General features: G+C 39.2%; 1 protein-coding gene across 7 annotated transcripts in view; it reads right to left on the reverse strand.

The window, feature by feature from the left end:
• Positions 1–18,793, reverse strand: part of FRMPD1 (FERM and PDZ domain containing 1) — a 116,602-nt gene that overhangs the window by 38,278 nt on the left and 59,531 nt on the right. For 6 of the 7 annotated variants that reach the window (XM_036239004.1, XM_016146232.2, XM_016146233.2 and 3 more), the window contains exon 2: positions 229–333. In XM_036239004.1, the coding sequence (XP_036094897.1) occupies positions 229–329 (101 nt within the window). In that variant the 5' untranslated portion in view covers positions 330–333. Of the gene's footprint in view, positions 1–228; positions 334–18,793 lie in introns of those variants that run through there. The other variant, XM_036239005.1, reaches the window with a different exon arrangement.

The following is an 18,793-nucleotide window of genomic DNA, read 5'->3' on the forward strand; positions in this document are numbered from 1 at the left end:
TATGTGGATGTGTGTTTGAGGGACCCAGAGAGAAATGCACTCCAGCAAAACTGCTGACTTGTTTACACTTCTCTCACCATACGGTGGAAGAACGAAGAAAGCTGCACCACTTCCCACACAGATCTGACCAGTGACAGTGATCCCTGGGCGCTGCCAAGACTGGCAAAATCTCCCACAGGGACACCAAACCTTTACAGACAGTAATCTCTGCCAGCCCAGGAGCCTTACCGGGCCGAGCTGTCCCGGGAGCGCCGAAGCCATCTCGCCACCATTTGTTCTATTCTGTGTGCTTTCCGTGTCTGGAATAGATTGGTCTCCACCTCTTCCATTTACCTAAGAGGAAGAAGAGTTTTCTTAAGAAGCGAGCCAACACATTTTGAAGATGATTCTGACAAATCACTATGATGCTTCCTATATCTGCCCATATTGAGACATGCTAATCAAATAACTAGAGCTCTCCTTCTATCTAACGTGAACATACATGGGAGCTCAATGTCCACAGAGTGAACAACTTTATCAGCCCTCTGCCCTAAGGAGCCCACAGTCTCATGGAAAACAGACTGACTTTATATCTTAAACAGTTCAACGTAAGGATTAGGGAATAAAATAGACAAGGTTTCTCAAACTAAGTGACTGTGACCCAGTGTAAGAGACATACCCTGCTGCGTGACACAGGCCTTGCCCTCGACTTTGTGTGCATCCCTGGACAGTGCAGCCCAGTTCTGCCTGCATCAGGGATGGCATGCACATGCCTGTTCTGAGTTGTGTTTCTTTTAATTAATATTTTATATTTAATTTTTGAATAGGTAATTCATTTGTGTATTTCAAACCCTACTGTAAAAAAAGATATGTAGTTACTGTATTGTGCCCCCACCTACCCAGTTCCTATACTCGTACATTATCGCTGCTCTCCTTCTGTTTGTTTTTCCAGAGTTTCTTTATGCCTATACAAGCAAATACAAATATGAATTTTAAATGTCCTCTTCCAACACAAAGAATAGTACACTATAAACACTGTTCTGCACTATGCTTTCTTCTCCTTAGAATATAGTAAATCCATGATATCTTTCCACATCAATACACAGAATGCTTCTTCATTCTTTCTAACCATTACTGAGTATTATATTGTATGGATGTACTGTAATTTAAAAAGTAGTCCTCTCTTGATAGATGTTTGGGTTATTACAAATCTTTTGCTATTCTAAATAATACTGTAATGAATTATGTTGTACACGTATCATTTCTGAATGCATGCAATTATATCTCTGGATAAGTTTCCAAATATTAAATTGCTAGGTCAACAGTTATATGCTTTGTGCCTTGATAGATATTGTCAGGTTACCAAGAAAAACAATACATGTGCTTGAGATTCGAGTTTAGTCAAACAATACATATTTACGTTTTTCTATCCTAGTCTTGTTCGCTTTGTAAAATATTGGTGGTCTCAAGTATTCAAATTAATTTCACAACCCAAAAAATAACCACACAAAATAAGCTATGACATTGGGAAATACCGTGGATACAGAGAAAATAAAAACAAATAAGAGCTTATGTTGCTTAACACTACACAAATACATTTGAAGACCTTGATGAAAAAATTGGTTTTCAAGGAAAATATAAAATAATATAAAATGATCCTTAAAAAGATAGAAAATCTAAAAAGACAATTACGAAAGAAGAGAAAGTTGTAAAAGAACTACCCTCGCAAAAAGAAAAGTTCCAGGCACAGATAGGTTCAAGGGTGATTTTTTATAAACCTATAAAATGTACTTCAGCCTGATAAACTTTTTTTGTTTTATTTTAAATAAAAACTTTTTATCTGGAATAACTTTAGATGTATAAAAGGTTGCAATGATAATACAGAGTTCCCATACACCCTTCATTCAGCTTTTCCTAATGTTAACACCTTACATAATCATTGTACCTTTGTCAAAACTGAGAAGTTAACATTGGTCCAATAACATTAACTAAACTATAGACTTTATTCAAATTTTACCAGTTTTTTCATTAATGTTCTTTTTCTATTCCAGGATCCAATCAAGAATATCATGATACTCTTCACTAGCTTAGTTTACTTTTCCCCAAATGCTATTTTAGATGTTCTAGAGCACAAAGAAGGAAAACTTCCAAATTCTTATAAAGCAGCCAGTATAATATTGACACCAATTCTGTTATTAAAAGAAAAAGTATAATAAGGTAAAAATGCAGTCTCTCTTGTAAATATCAAAGTAAATATTCTAAATAAAATGTTGGCAAAAAGACTCTATCGGCAATCAGCAGAGCAATAGTGGGATCTATACCAGGAGTGCACTAACCAGGACACATAAAAATGAAAGCAGGACACCAAACTCATCACTTTGAAAGCCTAGAGACACATGTTTCAGTCAAACGGCAGCCAAATAGAAATTAATGCACAAAAAACAGGCTGCAACCAAAAATAAATTCCATTTAGATCAAGGGATGTGTTAATCTAGCTTTTAGTCCAGGTCATCAGACCTGGATACTGTCTTCAGTTCTAGGCATCTCACCTGTTTTTTTAATTATAAAAGGAGAGTAGATTTCTGATTAAATATGGTGAACTGAAACAATGTCATAATCTCTTCTCTTTCCTAAAATAAATTACAGTAAAAGAATAAAAAGGGGATCAACCCATCGCATAAAGAGGACCAGAGAAAAGAAAACAGATAAAAGCTGTTTACAACATTTGGAAGGTAGAAATTATCTGGAGAAGAGGTAACTGAGCAAAGCAAAGGAAACAGAAACCTATATGCTATAAGAAGTGGGTTCTGATGAAAAATTAGCTGATTTGCTCCAAGATGGCTCAGGATTTAGAGGCAGCAGGTATGGAAGAAAGCAAGGATGAACTGCAAGACTGAAAACATGGAAATAGATCTCTATAAGCAGCCATTGTTCGCAGGCACAATCCCACTCTACTGGTCCATGTAAGTGACCACACCTTTCCCACTCTACTGGAAACAAGAGGTTTATTCTTTGGAGAAATCAAATAAAAGAGACTTCAGATTTGGGGAGACTTGGCACAATACAGGGTACAGGAATGAAAATAGAAAGATTAAGTAAAACTCTTCCTACTGAATAATGAGACCTCCAGTCCTTTCCTTTGCCCAGTTCCCAGAATACTGGCAGCTAGGACTTTATATTCCAAAAAAGAAACTAGAGAATCCTTTTCTGGAGAACTGAATAGCATGAGAAAAAAAAAGATTTTCAGATACTGACAATTCTAGGTGCCATATCACCCTGCATTAAATTCTATTAGTCAATGAGCCCCATCCTTCATAGAAAGTTTCCAGGCATTTGTTTTTAGTGCTGTCATCGAACTGCAGTGGTATATCCATAATTAATATGAATGGATATTTAAAGAGAGCCTGAATTATGAAAAACAGTTGAAAACAAATGGAACTCAGAAGAAACAGAGACAATGCAAGAAACAGAAGAAAAAAAATTGAATCTATAATTTAGACCCTCAAAAAAATAAAATGTTACATCCATGAAACAAGAAGATTTTCTTTGAAAAAGAATCAGAAAACAAGAATGAATACTTGGAAATTAAAAAATAAGATAGCTGAAAAAAATTCAATTAAAAAGTTGAGAAATGTAGTCAATGAAATATTAAGAAGAGTAACCAAAAGACAAAGGCAGGGAAACAGAAAAGATTAGAAATGTATAATATCAATTCAGGAGGTCCAATATTCATCCAATATGAGTTCTAGCAGGAAAGAGTAAAAAGAATGGCAATAAGGAAATTGTTAAATAATAAAATTTCCCTGAAAAGCCTAAATTTCCAGATTAAAAACATCTAATAATCGCCCTGTGCAATGAATGACAAAGGACCCACATCAAGAAATAACACTGTGAAATTTCAGAAACCAGATACAGACTATCTTCAAAACTTCCAGAGAAAAATTAGACCACAAACAATTGAGAATAAGTATGACATCAGACTTCTTAGTAACAACAATGAAAGCTTTCAGACATTGATGCCAAGTCTTCAAATTTCTGAAGGAAAATAATTTTCAATCTAGAATTCTATATCCACCCAAACTGTCAATCGAGTAGTAAAGGCATTTTCAAATGTTCAGGTCTCAAGAAATTAACCTCTCATAAACCCTTTGTCAGGATGCTACTAGAAGATGTGTTCCAGTAAAACAAAGAAGTATATAAATGAAGAAATGAGATTCAGGAAATTTGGGATGAAATACACACAAGAGGCATATGAACACTCAGGATGACTATGAAGGGATATACTATGGTAACACCCAGATATAAAACCAACAGAGTAACCAGTATAGACTGGTGCATAAAGACCGAGGTTTTAGAAAAAAAAGAAGAATGGATAGGAATTAGCTGTTGTGTTTGTACAGAAAATTCCACTTAACAGCTGTTGGAGGGTATAGAAAGAATTAGCAACAAGTACATGGAAAAGTAAGCAAATCTAAACCAGTGAATTATGAAATCCAAGAAAAACAAAATGTACAAAAAAAGGAAACAAAATTATCATTCACTACCTGGCTCAGCAATGAAAAATATTTACATTGTCATAATAACGTATATGCGGAAAATGTAAACACTCACAACAGTGACATAATGACATTGAGAGGATATGGTAAAGGGAAGACAGGGTATTGGCTTAAGAGGTAAACCCTCATCTACCATAATAATTAGATAATGCCTAAAATTAATAAATTAGGAAATAGTAACACAAGCATATTTTTCAGAAATATGGAAAGAAAAAAACAGAACAAACAGCTAGAAGAGTTGACAAAGTTTGCTTCGAAGAAATTAGAGGCTGAGGAGGAATGGGGCTGGGACCGCGGCTGAGATTGCCGATTTCTAGTATAAGCCCTTAGTACTATTGCATTTTTTAGCTATTTTAAATTATTTTCACTTAATTTTAAATATTGAACATATGCATATAGTAAAACTTAAAGAAAACATAATGAAAATAAAATCACCTATGAGCCTACCTCTCAGAGTTATCGACTATTAATTTTTCATTCTTTTTCTATGCTCATACATGATATATATTTTATTAAAACGAGATATACTTTTCCCATTTAATATTTCATGAACATCATTCCATATTAATATTTAAACATTTATATCGTTTCAAATTGCTATGTAGTATTATTATCTTTGACCATGTCATACTTTATTCAATAAATCTATCATTGGTCATTTGTGCTGTTTCCAATTTTTCACTATTATAAAAGCTTTACAATGAATATCCTTACTCATTGTAAATGGCTACTCCCCAGGTATGTTCTTGGGATAAATTCCTAGAAGTGAAATTACTGGATTTAAGCATATGTTCATATTTATAAGAATCTGGATGTGTGTTGTCAAATTACTTCCAAGAAGGTATCAATTTGCACTCCTGCCAGGACGAACCTTTTCAAATACTGAATATTATTATTTTTTTTAATTTGCTAATAGGATGGAAAACAGTGCCTAATTATTGATTTACATGTTTATATTTTGAAAAATAGAGAATTAAATGATCATCCACACTCTCATAAACATTGAGTATTTATTATTTAAAAAATATTTGCTAATAGGATGGGAAATAGCACCTAATTATTGGTTTAAATATATTTTTTGAAAAAATATGCAAAACAGAGTAAACATCATACATAATTCCATCACATTAAAAATTACATAAAGAAAGTATCCTAATTTAAGCATCCAATCCAGTCCCTCACAGGGTACCACTGTTAGATATTGGTGGGTATTCACACTAACTTTGCCCTAAATCTATAGAGACCTATATTACATGTATTAAAATGTATAATCCATAAAAAATAGAATCATGCTATACTCAGTGGTCTGCTCCTCACATTTTTTTGACCTGTGAATATATCATGGACATCTTTTCAGATCAGAGATCATTATAGTTTTGATTTAAAGTTATTTGATTACTAGTATACCTGAACATTTTCCATGCATTATGGCCATTTACATTTCTTTTTGTTACTTTCTTTTTTCCAATTTTCCCTTTTTTCCCCACTGGAATGTCTGCCCTCTTGTTATTGTAAAACCACTTTTATAATATGGATTATTTAATGTCCCTTTCTCAAGAACACAAAACCACATATTTCTTTAAGACTTACTATAAAAGGTCAAGAATGTAGGTTCTAGCATCCTGAAAACAGAGAGATTAATCACAAAGGACAGAAGAATAAACATCCAGGGAAGCCCACAGGATATTGTTTTTAAATATCAATTGCCTGGTCAGGCCCCTAGCAGGAGTGAGTCAACTGGCAATTCTAGGATAAGGGTATTAACTTGGTTTGTCTTATGTCTGAGCATCACATTTTTAGCATCTTTTTATAGGGGTCTAGGATGGTAAAGTAAAGCCAAGGCATTAGGAAATCAGAGAATTTTTTTTTTTTTAAGAAAGGCCTATATGATTATGGTTCATATACGGCCAAAAGGCCACCAGGTAGAAGAGAGATGATTCTGGGGTGCAGAGCCAGGATTACTGGGGGGAACATCACAGAGAGGAAGACTCCAGCTCAGGCTAGGCCTCCACAGTGTTCCCAGCGATGAAAGGGAAGAATGAGTTTTCTCAAGAATTAGCAAGTTGCTGAAGGCAGGAAGACAGAGGCTGAATAACTCTGCACTACAATGGAACACAGGGACCAGATGCCTTCTGCAGTTCCTCCATCCAATGCAACTTGACGTTTCTACTAGATCCAAGAACCAGGCAAGAGAGTATTTGTTGTTTTGTCTTGAGATTCAAAGACCCATATTCCCTGGGGTAGCTGGAAATCCTGAAGGAATCACAGCACTGGAAGACACAAAATCTTTGACTTCTACCTTCTTTCAGTCTCCACATGACTGTAGAGTTGTCAGGGATCTCAGACATATCTGTAAGGATGAAGACTGTCAAGTTTTTCAATTCCTTTTGAAGGTCATCAAACCGCGGTGGTTACTTACAGGGGGTTGTTACAAAACCTCCGCCAAATATAATTTAGCTAATCAATGTCTATAAACGTATATGACTCTTATTAAAAGAATTAATTTGCATTATGCATCTGGCCTGTGGGTAGGCACATGTCTTCATCCAGGGATCCCCGAAGACCAAAAATATGACTACATCAACCAAGTCATTAAAAGTGCTTTCTGACTAGGCCAGGTCTGAACAGGAAAATTTAAAGTCAAGAAAATTACCTGCTAATGGTTCTAGTATTAGCCTCTGGTTTGCCAGGCTAATGGAAGCAAATAAGAGCCTAGATAATCCCCTTTTCTACACTCCCACTGCCAAGAAGTCATCTGGCCTCTAATTGTTCTGTCATTCACTGTTGGACCTATCTTATAACTAGACAGTTTCTTTACGCAAAGCTGAATTCCATCTCCCTGCTGCTTCAGTCTTCCACAGTAGTGTTGCCTGCTAGCCTCCGCCCACCACCGTCCAGAATAAATCAGCTCCCTCTGTTTACATCAGCCTTTCTAGATTTTAATATAGGAATCTTGTCTTCAAGTCTCTTCTGCCCCAGAATAAACATCTTCAGTTCCTTCCAGTTCTTCATTTGATCAGATCACTTTAGATGACCTTCCTCTTGACACACACCAGTTTGGCAAAACCCCATGGGGGCATGAATCCCCAAACTGAACACATTTCTGGTTGGAACAAAGTAAAACAAAAAGGCAAACTCAAAATATTTTGCAAATGGAGAAGAATAAATACATCAGGGTGCAAGCTATCTCAAAAGCAAATTGATAAGTAAGGATATAAACCGTTCAAAAGGGATATAAGAGGTGATAATAAAAGACTTCAGGAAACTAGTGCCTGCTATTGAGAAATGAAAAACATTGATGGAGGCAGCAAAGGATAGGAGAGAAATCACTTACACAAGGACCCGAGGATATAAACCAACTGTTGACACAAGAAAAACAAAAACACACACAAGCAAGAAACCAAAACACATGGCAAATATCTAGCTTTTGAATAATGAGAGAATAAATTACCAAACTAACATTTTCTCTTAAACTAACATAAATAAAAGTGTTAAAACTTCTTGACCTTCCTCCCTTGGCTCCTGTGACATTTTTCTCCAGCCTCTCAGATTACAACTACTCAGCCTTCTTAGTTCTCAGCTCCCTTCTCATACAAATAAATGGTACCTACTGTTTTTCAATCAATGGATCCCAAACTTCACTGCACATTAGAATCACCTGAGAAGCTTTTAACAAAGCCAGCTTGCACTCTAAACCAGTTAAATCAGAATGTTTTGAGGGTGCAAGCCAGACACTGGTAGTTTTTAAAGATGTCCTACCCCTCTCTCAGTGATTCGAATGTACAGCAAAGTTTGAGACTCAGTGCTCTAAACACTCTCTATGGGCGATGTCATTTACTCCTACAGTTTTAGCTGCTTTGAGAACCAGTTGTGTCCTTAGGATCTCTACCAAGATATCCCATAAGCACTTGAGCCAGTGACATCTAAAACAAAATTCACCAACCTCCTTTCTTCCACTCCTCAAATGCCCCCCTCCACCCTAAAGTGGAACATCTTGCTGAAGGAGACTACCATTTAATTCTCTAACTTCCCAAGTCAAAAACTGGCATATAATTCTTGACTCTTTCCCTATTTCATACCCCACATTGAGCCAGTCACCAGGTTCTACTGATTTTGCTCCCAATTATTTTAACCTCTCACCTTCTCTCCTTAGGGTTACTGCCATAGTTCAAACTTTGATTCTGTCTGAAATACTATCATAACCCCCTATCCAGTCTCTCTGCTTCTAGGTATACCCTCCATCAATCTATCCTCCATAGGCTGCCAAAATGATAGAACATGTAATTCTAATCAGATCACTTTTATTTTAAAAATCCTTCAGTGATTCCCCGTCATCTTTAGACTAAAGTCAAAGCTCGAGAATTACAATAATATTACTAACATGACTGTATTAAGAATATGACTGGTTTCCTACATGCCAGGCACTGGACTAAGCAATTTACATGTGTTATCTTCTTTAATGCTTATTACGATCCTCATTAACAAAAAGGAAACTGAGGCATGAAGAAGTTAAGAAATTTGTCCAAGAACACACAGGAAAGAAGTGGCAGACGTGGAATTCCAAATCAGATTAGCTTGCTTGTCTCTGGAGCTGGAATCAACCATTCCATCCCACTGTCTCCCTCCCAGCCTTGAGGTAGTAGTCAAGGCCCTCTGTGATCTGGTCCCTGCCTGTCTGTCTCATCTCCCTCACACTATACACTCCAGCAGAACTGAATTACCTAATGCTCCCCAAACAGGCCCTGAATTCTCACACCCTCACACCTCTGCAGATGATTTTTCCATCAAGTCCCACTCACACTTCAAGGAGTGTGCATGGTAGTACACTAGACTAGCACAGAACACTTCTCTCTCTGACTTTTCTTTATAAAAATAATTACAATGACCCCTGCCCAGCTGTGTTTCAGGACGGGTTTAACACTTACATTCCATTAGATTGTGGCAATTCTTTGAAAACTGTAAAGTTCTATGCAAATGTACCCAAGAGAAACCTCTTTTCCTGAGGTAGTGTTAGCTCAGCTGTATGACCAAATTTGTCTGAGGCAAAAGTTTAAAGTATAAGAAGTTTATCTCTACCATAAAAAGGAATGAAATACTGACACATGTGCTTCTCAAAACAGCCCTAGGTGGCTCCTCCTTGTGCATTTGCTCAAGATCTCCCATTCTCTGAAACATATTTAAATCCTAACTTTCAAAACCCAGCTCAAGCCTCATCACGAGTAGGATGGGTTTCTGCCTACCTGTCTACCCAGTTCCCCAATCCCAGAGCTGTTGTACTGTGTCTTACTCCTCCATCCAGCCTGTGACCTCATCTATGCACTTGTCTTGTGTTTCTAAATTTTATATGGATTTGGGTCTTGTTTTTCTGTCCCCAATATTGTAAACTCCTAGAGAGTAGGAGAAAGGTGTCCTGTTTTTTTTACAATCCCTGCAGGGTCTAGCAGAATTCCTTGAACTCAGCTGACATTTGTTGGGTTAATAATGGCAGGTTATGGATATCTGAAGTGGTATGGTAAGATCACAACACTAGAACAATAAGCGGCTTTAATTCTCGAATGTTCTAAGCCAAAAGAAAAAGTTATTTGTAAATATTTTAGGGAAACTCACTTGCATGTCTAATGTAGATCATGTGATGCTGCCTTGGTTCATTACAGTAATCATAGCTCAGTGAGAGATAATGGGCTGGTGTCCCATAACTGCATTAATTCTCTAAAAGGAATTCAGATTAAGGAGATGCTTTATCAGAAAAATAACAAGTCAGAGAAAGGAAGGGGGACTTATCTATTATACCACATTATCATTCCTCAAATTGTAACTGCAACCAGGACCCCATGAAAGAGTTTAAATCTGTCTTCCCAACACAGGAATCCTGGTCAAGTCTTTCACCGCTACCCAAGCTCTCACACTCAGACTTCACAGGTCATTTTACTCGTGGTCATAAAAAAAGTCGAAGCTAAATGAAATTATTTTATTTTCATTTATTATTGTAGAATTGTATCACATATCATCCCTGTCCCTCCTCCGTATTCCCTTTCCTCTTTTAGCCTCTGTCTCCAACAGGCATTCCGCCCCCCGTGCCCCGCCCTTTACATATATATATATATATATATATATGACTTTGAATATGTAAAAGGAGATTTATCATGGACCAAAGAAAAACTAGCATCTCACAGCTGGTTCTCCTGCTTTTCTAACCCCCTCGGTCATGTAAAGGAACTCTGGCCCCCAACACCCTCCGCCATCTCGCATTGTGCAAGTAAAAAAAAAAAAAAAAAAAAAGATGCAGGATGTGGCTCATGATAAAGTACCCTGGATCATCATCACCCCAGAGTGGCAGTCCCCAAATAACAGTTGACCTCAAACTCCCTTCATGACGTTTGCCATGTTGGCAAAGTGCCAGATTACCACACCTATAATATACACAGTCTGCGTAAAAAGGATTCTATGGTGCAGTGCCTCCTACTTTAGCTTCATCCTAGATAATAGCATTCATTAAATCACAGGTCTGGTCATGCTGGATATGACTTTTTTCCTGGTACACGTTAAAATAAATACACAACTATATAAACAAAAATGTTCGTTCGCACATCACCTAAAATCATCTTACATGCCATGTGGTACAAAGACAAGCTTTTGGGAAACATGGGTTCAGAGAGAGCATCGTCATGCCACTCAGATTTCACATCTGCCTAACAGGATTAGATGTCTCTTAGGAAGGGCTTAGCTCCTTATCTAGCTCCGTACAGATGGCCGCTGTATGGCCCTCTGGGAGCTACGGGCGGCAGCAGAACAGTCGGCACTAATGGGGGCTAGGCTGTGCCTTTCTCTTGAGGGCACAGGGACCCAGGCCACTCCAAATAAAAGACTAGAAGCTGGTCACAAAAGCCATCTACTTTATCAGATGCACAGGGAGTCCTGGAAAGGATGTGGGAAAGGCCGACGCTAACGGTGATGCTGCCTGCAAGGCCTCACCTCACCACGACTATACCTGAAGGGTTCCCGTAAGCAGCTTCAAAGATGGATGGTGAAATGACCTTGCTGAGTCAACTGTGGCTGCTGAGCCCCTTGTGTCCACCCTGGGCAGGAACAGAATACTACATAGGGAGACAGAAGATATACAATCAGGTTCCTGCTCTGCTACCAGCAGGACACATGGCCCAAGTCATGTCCCTTCCCTGAGTTTCAGTTTTCCTACCTGTAAAGTTGAGGGGTTAAGCATGGATGAATCTTGAAAGCATTGTGCTAAGTGAAAGGAACCAGTCACCAAAGACCACATATTATAGGATTCCATTGATATAAAAGTCCAGAAAAGGCAAATCTATAGTGACAGATAGTAATTAGTGCTTATTAGGCTGGGAAATGGAGAATAGAAGAGCATAACAAAATAGACAAAACTGAGTACCCTCATGAAGCTTACATTCTGGTGGAGGCTCTCACTAGACAAGAAACAATAAACATAATAAAGTTAAAATTAAGAATGTTAGAAAGTGATAAGTACTAGGGAGAAAAAAAAGAAAGAATCAGATTCGGTGCCATGGAGCTGGAAGTCAGGCTGAAGTTCATTCACTTTGAGATCTTGTTATGGGTTCTTCCACTCAGATCTGTAGAGGGCCACAGAGTTCCTCTCTTTCTTTCTAATTCTTTAAGTCAAATCTCTGGTCAAGTGCTTAGCTGTGACACACCTGGACAAATGTCCCCATGGCTCCTCTTTCCCTCCTCTCTGAGTCAACTCTAACATCCACACATTCATTCAAAAAACACTTACTGATCGGAAACAATGCGCCAGTACAGGGGCTGAGGGGGCCACTGAAACAAGCAAGCACAGTTCCCACACTGCGGGGTCTGTAATTCACCCGGGTAATAAGAGATGTAATTCAGAGCAGAATAGAAGAGGTGCTGTGCTAGAGACATGAGCAAAGGCGGCAAGGGTTTTGCACCACACTCTACAGTTTTCAAAGCACTCTCAGGGTCATGGATGACCTCAGGTGGTGGTCACGTCCTGATCCTCCTTCCATGCTTTGACAGTGCTGCTGGGCTCAAAGCTCTACCCTAGTGACCTCTCAGGTCAAGAGCACAGACCTGGGTTCCAGTCCCAACTCTCACTAACCATGTGCTAACTACACAACCTTGGACAAGTACATAGGGCTCCCTGAATCTGTACTGTCATCTGTGAAGTGGGCTGACTTCATTTACTGTACAGTAAATTCGATAATATAAAGTACTACCAGAATGCATGGGACAAAGAAAGTCCTCAATAATGGTAGTTTTTAAAATGTGATTATTAATTTCAGGTTATCCTCTTGTCTATATTGTGACTTAACTATGTGACTCATCTATGTCTTTTTTAAGTCTTCCTAACATAATTCCTAGACTGCATTTCTCTCCAACTTCCCTCTGTCCTAACTATTGGGTGATGAATTTGTGACTAAATGAATCAATGAAGGGGTAACTGGAATAAGAGATTCAGAAAAGACACAGGTAAGTCTCAGCTGTCTGGTTTGGATGGCTGGAGGCGGTGGTTCCTTTCACCAAAGGAGGAAACACTGGGAGAAGGGCAGGTTTGAGAGGAAAGATGAAGAGTTTGGTTGGGAATAGGTGAATTGAGGTCCTTGAAAAACATTCATGGATATGCCCAGTAGGTAGTTGGAGTTGAAAATAAAAACTGGACAGGCACCAGGTTGAAGCCGTGAGAATGAATAATTATCCTTAGAGAAGCTGCACATCAAAATCATGGAGACTCTTTAAAAAACACCAATACCCAACCTCCACCCACCTAGAGACACTGATTTAACTGGTCTGGGATGGGGCCTGGGCAGAGTTAGTTAAAGGAACTGCTATAACTGTGATGTGCAACTAGGGTTGAACACCGTTAGGGTAGAGGAGAGTGAAGAGAACTAAGGAAGAAATGAATGAGCCCTAGGTGGCACTATCATTTCAGGGGCTGGAGATCCAAGGGAGTCATTAAGGAAAACTCAGAAGAAATGGTGACAGAGGCCTGAGAACAACCAGGGAGAAGAAGGGTTCAAAAAGGGGCATGTAAAATGTTTGGTAATATTCAATACACTAAACTTAAAATTACCATTGGTCCAGTGATTCCAGTTCCAGGTATATACCCAATAGCTGAAAGTAGATGTTTAAACAAAAACTTGTACAGGAATGTTCACAGTGACACTAAGCACAATAGCCAAAAGGTGGAAATGATCCAAAGGTGCATCAACAGATGACTAGATAAAAAAATTGTGGTAAATACCTACAATGGAATATTATTCAGCCATAAAAAGGAATGAAGTACTGACACATGCCACGATATAGATGAGCCTCAAAAACATTATGCTAAGTGAAAGAAACCAGGCACAAATGGCCACCTGTTATATAATTACATTTATATGAAATATTCAGAATAGGTAAGTTTGTAGAGACAAAAAACAGATTGGTGATCACCAGGGCCTCAGGGGAAGAGAGAATAGGGTGTGTCCATTTAATGGGTAAAGCTTTCCTTTTGAGATGATGACGAAAAAGTCCAAGAATTAGTGGAAATGTTTGTACAACATTGTGAATACACTCAATGCCACAAAACTGTACACTTTAAAGTGGTTTTTAAAAGATAAGTTTTATGTTATATGTATCTTACCATACACACACAAGAGGATATGTGTGTATATGGTAAGATTTGTGACTAATCATACCAAAGACAGCTAAAAGATCCATCCTGGAAAGGGACGACAGACTTGGTGACTGGGAGCTTCCTGATATCACATTCTCCCTGGTGCCACCTGCTGCTGCAGCTCAGAGATCATAAAATCCTGTGGTTTTAGTACCCTGTCGACATTCGATGTAAAGTTCTTTTCCTTTCCATAGACTTGCCGGTGATTACAAATGCCCTGAACTTGTTAAGAAAAATCCTCTTGACGACCATCTGAGTATAATTCAACAACATTGTGGGATGTAAACTCAAAGGCTAGATTTATATTTTTACTATCAAATGATTCATCAAATGTCATTACACGTTAACTAATTTTCCATAGCCTCTAAGAATGTTTGATACCACAGGCACCAATGACAAAACCCACAGTAAGTGCAGTGCTTGGGAAATTTAGACTGAGGACTCCCAGAGCTGCTCAAAGGAAGCATCTTGTCACCCCAGTGGACTGAGATGTGACTCCATTTGTCTGTGTCTGGGGAAAGAAGGCAGGATTCTAAATCTATCATGCTAAAAACCAAAAACAAACAAACAAACAAACAAACAATAACAACCACAACTGTAGATGAGAGACTGAGAATGGCTTCCAGAGCTGGGCCCAAGACAGAGCTCTTGCCCGATGACCTGTAACATCAGGCTCTGTCCTGACCGGAGAGATCCTGAGGTCTTCTCTGAACGTCCTCACCCTTCCCATAGACTTGGCACTGATCATGGACTTGTGGGTCCCCCATCTTTGCATTTTTCAAGTCTAGTTTCTAGGTCTTCATATTCCAGTCTGAAGGGTCTATAGCCATCTCAAGTCAAAGAATTTGGTCCAAAAAAATCAGTGTCTTTCATTTAATTCTTATCAAGTGCCCTCTTTCTGCTGGGCCCTGTGTTGGGTATGGTGGAGTTTAAAGTTAACCAGACACAGCCCCTACTCTTTAAAAGTTCCTTGTGTTATAAAGAAGGTAAGACACCTAGATAAATAACTCCTAAACAATATGAGGCAGAGCGTGGGGCCCATGAGAAAGAGATGTCTAAAATGCTCCAGGAAGTCTATAAAATGACTCCTGCCAACCAGTGGAGTAGCATGTGCCTTGCTCAACTCTGCATGGGGCTTGGGAATGCCTGATGGCTGTCAGACAGCCAAGAACACCAGGTGCTTCTTGCCAATCAGGACCCTGTGCAAGAGTTCAAGCCAATGGGCCACTCTGGCTGTCATAATTAAGCCCTAATTATGCATTCTTCCCAGGAACAACTTCTCCCTCCTGTGGAACTGCCTGGTTTACAGCAAACAATTCAAGGAATCGGGTCAGCTGTTTAGAGATGACAGCCATTAGGAGCAGTGCTGACAACTGTGAATAAATGCCAACTCAATTCAGAGATCACTGGAAACCACAGGGGCCAGAAACACTGAAATTCAGCCCTAATTGAGCATTCTGCCTTCTGTCCCTGACCTCAGTAGAGGAAAATGTCCCCACTTTAAAAGGACATGTAGACTATCCTGGCTGGGAGTTTTTCCTAAGGAAAAGGCTATGTATGCAACAAGATGCTCACAGAGGCAGTATCTTTAAGGATGAAAAAGAAAACTGACGACAGAGAATGGGTAAGTTACAGCATATCCCTTCTTGAATCTTTAAAAAATGCTAACCAGAAACCATATAATATTCCAGGAAATGCAGTTGATTTCATGTAAGGTGTAAACCAGAGGCTATAAATCCGTATCCAGACTTTGGGTACAACTGTGAATGTGATGCTAGGCAGAGACAAGCAGGAAACACAAAACAAGTTTGATCTGATGGATGATGGGTTTAGGCAGGAAATTTTTGTCGTTTGTACTTTAATTTCCATAATTATTGTTTGTGCACAATGATACTTCTTTTTTAGGATCAGAGAGATGATCTCTGAGAAAGAGAATCAAAGTTTTGAAGAATGGAACGAAAGTGCTGACCTGGGGAGAGGCAACATAAGCGAAGGCGCACCAGCCTGCGCATCAGCAGATGCGCACCTCGTTTTGCCCTGGCACTGCCCCCTGGCACTGTGACCTCAGCAAGCCCTTCCTCCTTCCAGTACCTCCGCTTCCACCTCCAGATCGAGAAGGATTCTAAGGCCCTTGCCACCTCGGAGTCCATGATTCTGCCTGGCAGAGAGGTCATAAGTCTAATCTACCCTCATGTGACTGGCACTAACCAGCCCACACTGGGGCACATCTGTGGCACAGACATAATAAGCACCATCAAATGCCCCACTCCCCCACTTGCCAAGCCTGGAACTCAGGCACCCACGTGAGAACCTGTGTACCCTTCCTCCAACTCCTGTTAACGTGACCTAAATATCTCTTAAATTTCCACTTCTTTCCATCTCCACTGCCATCACACACGTTCAGGCTAGCATGATCTCTCATGTGGATCATGCAGCACCTGGTCTCCTTGCTTCAGTCTTGCTCACCTTTTAATCTATTTTCCATACCACAGAGCAATCTTTTTCTGAGATGTAAATCTGACCTTGTCACTCCCCTGCATAAAACTCTTATGTCACCCATAACTTTAAGGAAGATGTATTAGGGTCTAGAGTATGAACACTGGAGCCAGATCTCCCGGGCTCACCTCATCGCTCTGTTACTTACTAGATCTGTGGCTACGGGCAGGTTACTGAACCACTTAGTGCCTTAGTTCCCCCACTGGTAAAATGTGGATAATAGTACCTACCTCATAAGGTTGTTGTGAAGATTAATGACCATAATGCATGCAAACTGCTTAGAACAATGGCTAGCGTACAATAAGGACTCCCATAAACAGTAGCTGCTGTTTTTGTCGATTTATAATTGTTATAGACCTTCAAGGCCCTACCTGTTCAGGCCCCACTCAGCTCTCCGGCCTCTTAGCTTTTCTCTATCTCACTGCCCTCCACCTCCCAGGGAGTTTCAGCCCTTCGAAACCTCTTTCGTTCTTGCCCTTGCTGCTGAGGTTTTGCACTTGCCATTTCACTGCCAGGCACACTCTTCCCACTCCTGGCTTGTCTGATTGAATTTTTTTTTAAAAAACAGCTTTATTGAGATATAATTCATACACCATAAAATTCACTCAAAGTGTACAAGTCAATGGTTTTTATATATTCGTGGGGTTGTGCAACCATCACCACAATCAATTTTAAAGCATTTTCATCATCCCCAAAAGGAACTCCACACTCACTAGCACTCAGCCCCCAGGCCGAGGCAGCCACTAGCCTACCCCATTTGATTTTTAGGTCTCAGTTTATATCTTACTTGTTGTTACTTTTTCTCTGACCTCCAACTCTGGGTCTGCTGCTTCCAAAGTGCCCAGTTTCCCTCTCCCAGAACTGTTTGACTATTTACTTATGTATATCCTCTGCTAAAATATAAGCTCCATGTAAGCAGGCTTGTGGTTGAATCACCATGATTCTTTAGTGCTTAACAGATTTTCAGTAAATAATGATGAATAACTGCAATTGATGATGCTAACTAGCCAAAGCCCAGGCCCTATGAAGACAGCTCTACTGAAAAAAAAAAATCAACAATAACAGAGTCTTCTGTGAACTACAAATACTAGGAGTAACAACATATTTAAAAATTTATGACTTTCAAATTTCCTACAACTATTCCCAATAGGGCCACCACTGCAGTAAAGCAGATCCTTGTAAAATGAGGTTGATTCAGGTGCTTTAACAAAGCAAGTCCATGAGTCTGAGGGAAAACAGGTTTGGAGGCTGAGTAGAAAGAAGATTCACATTTCAGGTGTCAGATATTGGTGAATTTTGTGACCTGGCACTACCAAGTCATTACTAAGTAAGATGAGTATAAATACTTTTTGTTTAAAAGAAAATGTTAGAAAAGGAAATAAAACAAAGGAGGAAGGAAGAAGTTAGTTCTGGAAGTTTCCTTTAAAGCCATGCTGTTAAGCAATTTCCATTTTCTTGCAGATTTCTCATTATACAATTAGAGCCGTGTTCCCCGGACAATAGCCTATAACCTGGCAGCTTATTTCAAAATCCAATGACCATAATAAGAAAAGCAATTACCTCTTAATTAAACATTAAGTTTATTTTTCAATATGTCAACATACTGCTGCAGAAGAATTACAAAATAAAAACAAAAGCCTCCATGCCTTTCCCCATACACTTCAATCTACTTCATATACTGATGGCAGGTTAATCTTACTCAAAGCACAGCTCTGGTCATAGCTTGCCCTCATTCAAAACCCTTCAATGGCTCCCCATTGCCTTCAGGATAAAGAACAAATTCCTAAGTGGGTGTTGAAGATCCCCCTCCTGTTGGCACTGACCTACTTGTACAGCCTCATTTCCTTCTAATCACCTTCAAATAATCCCTGATCCAAACAAAATGCTTTGAGAGTCCCCGCCATGCCTTTATCTTTTTTCCACCTCTGCCTAGAATGTTCTCTACCCACCCCAAACTTCCCCCATGTCAGAACCTACCTCCTTTTTTTAAGGCTCATTCAAATGTTACTTTCTTCAAGAAGTCTTACATAATATCCTCCTCCATAAAACATGCTCTGTAACACCTCTAGGTTTCCACAACCCTTTTACTAGAGCTGGT

This window comes from Rousettus aegyptiacus, unplaced genomic scaffold, assembly GCF_014176215.1.
Source record: "Rousettus aegyptiacus isolate mRouAeg1 unplaced genomic scaffold, mRouAeg1.p scaffold_m13_p_3, whole genome shotgun sequence".
Taxonomy (NCBI): domain Eukaryota; kingdom Metazoa; phylum Chordata; class Mammalia; order Chiroptera; family Pteropodidae; genus Rousettus; species Rousettus aegyptiacus.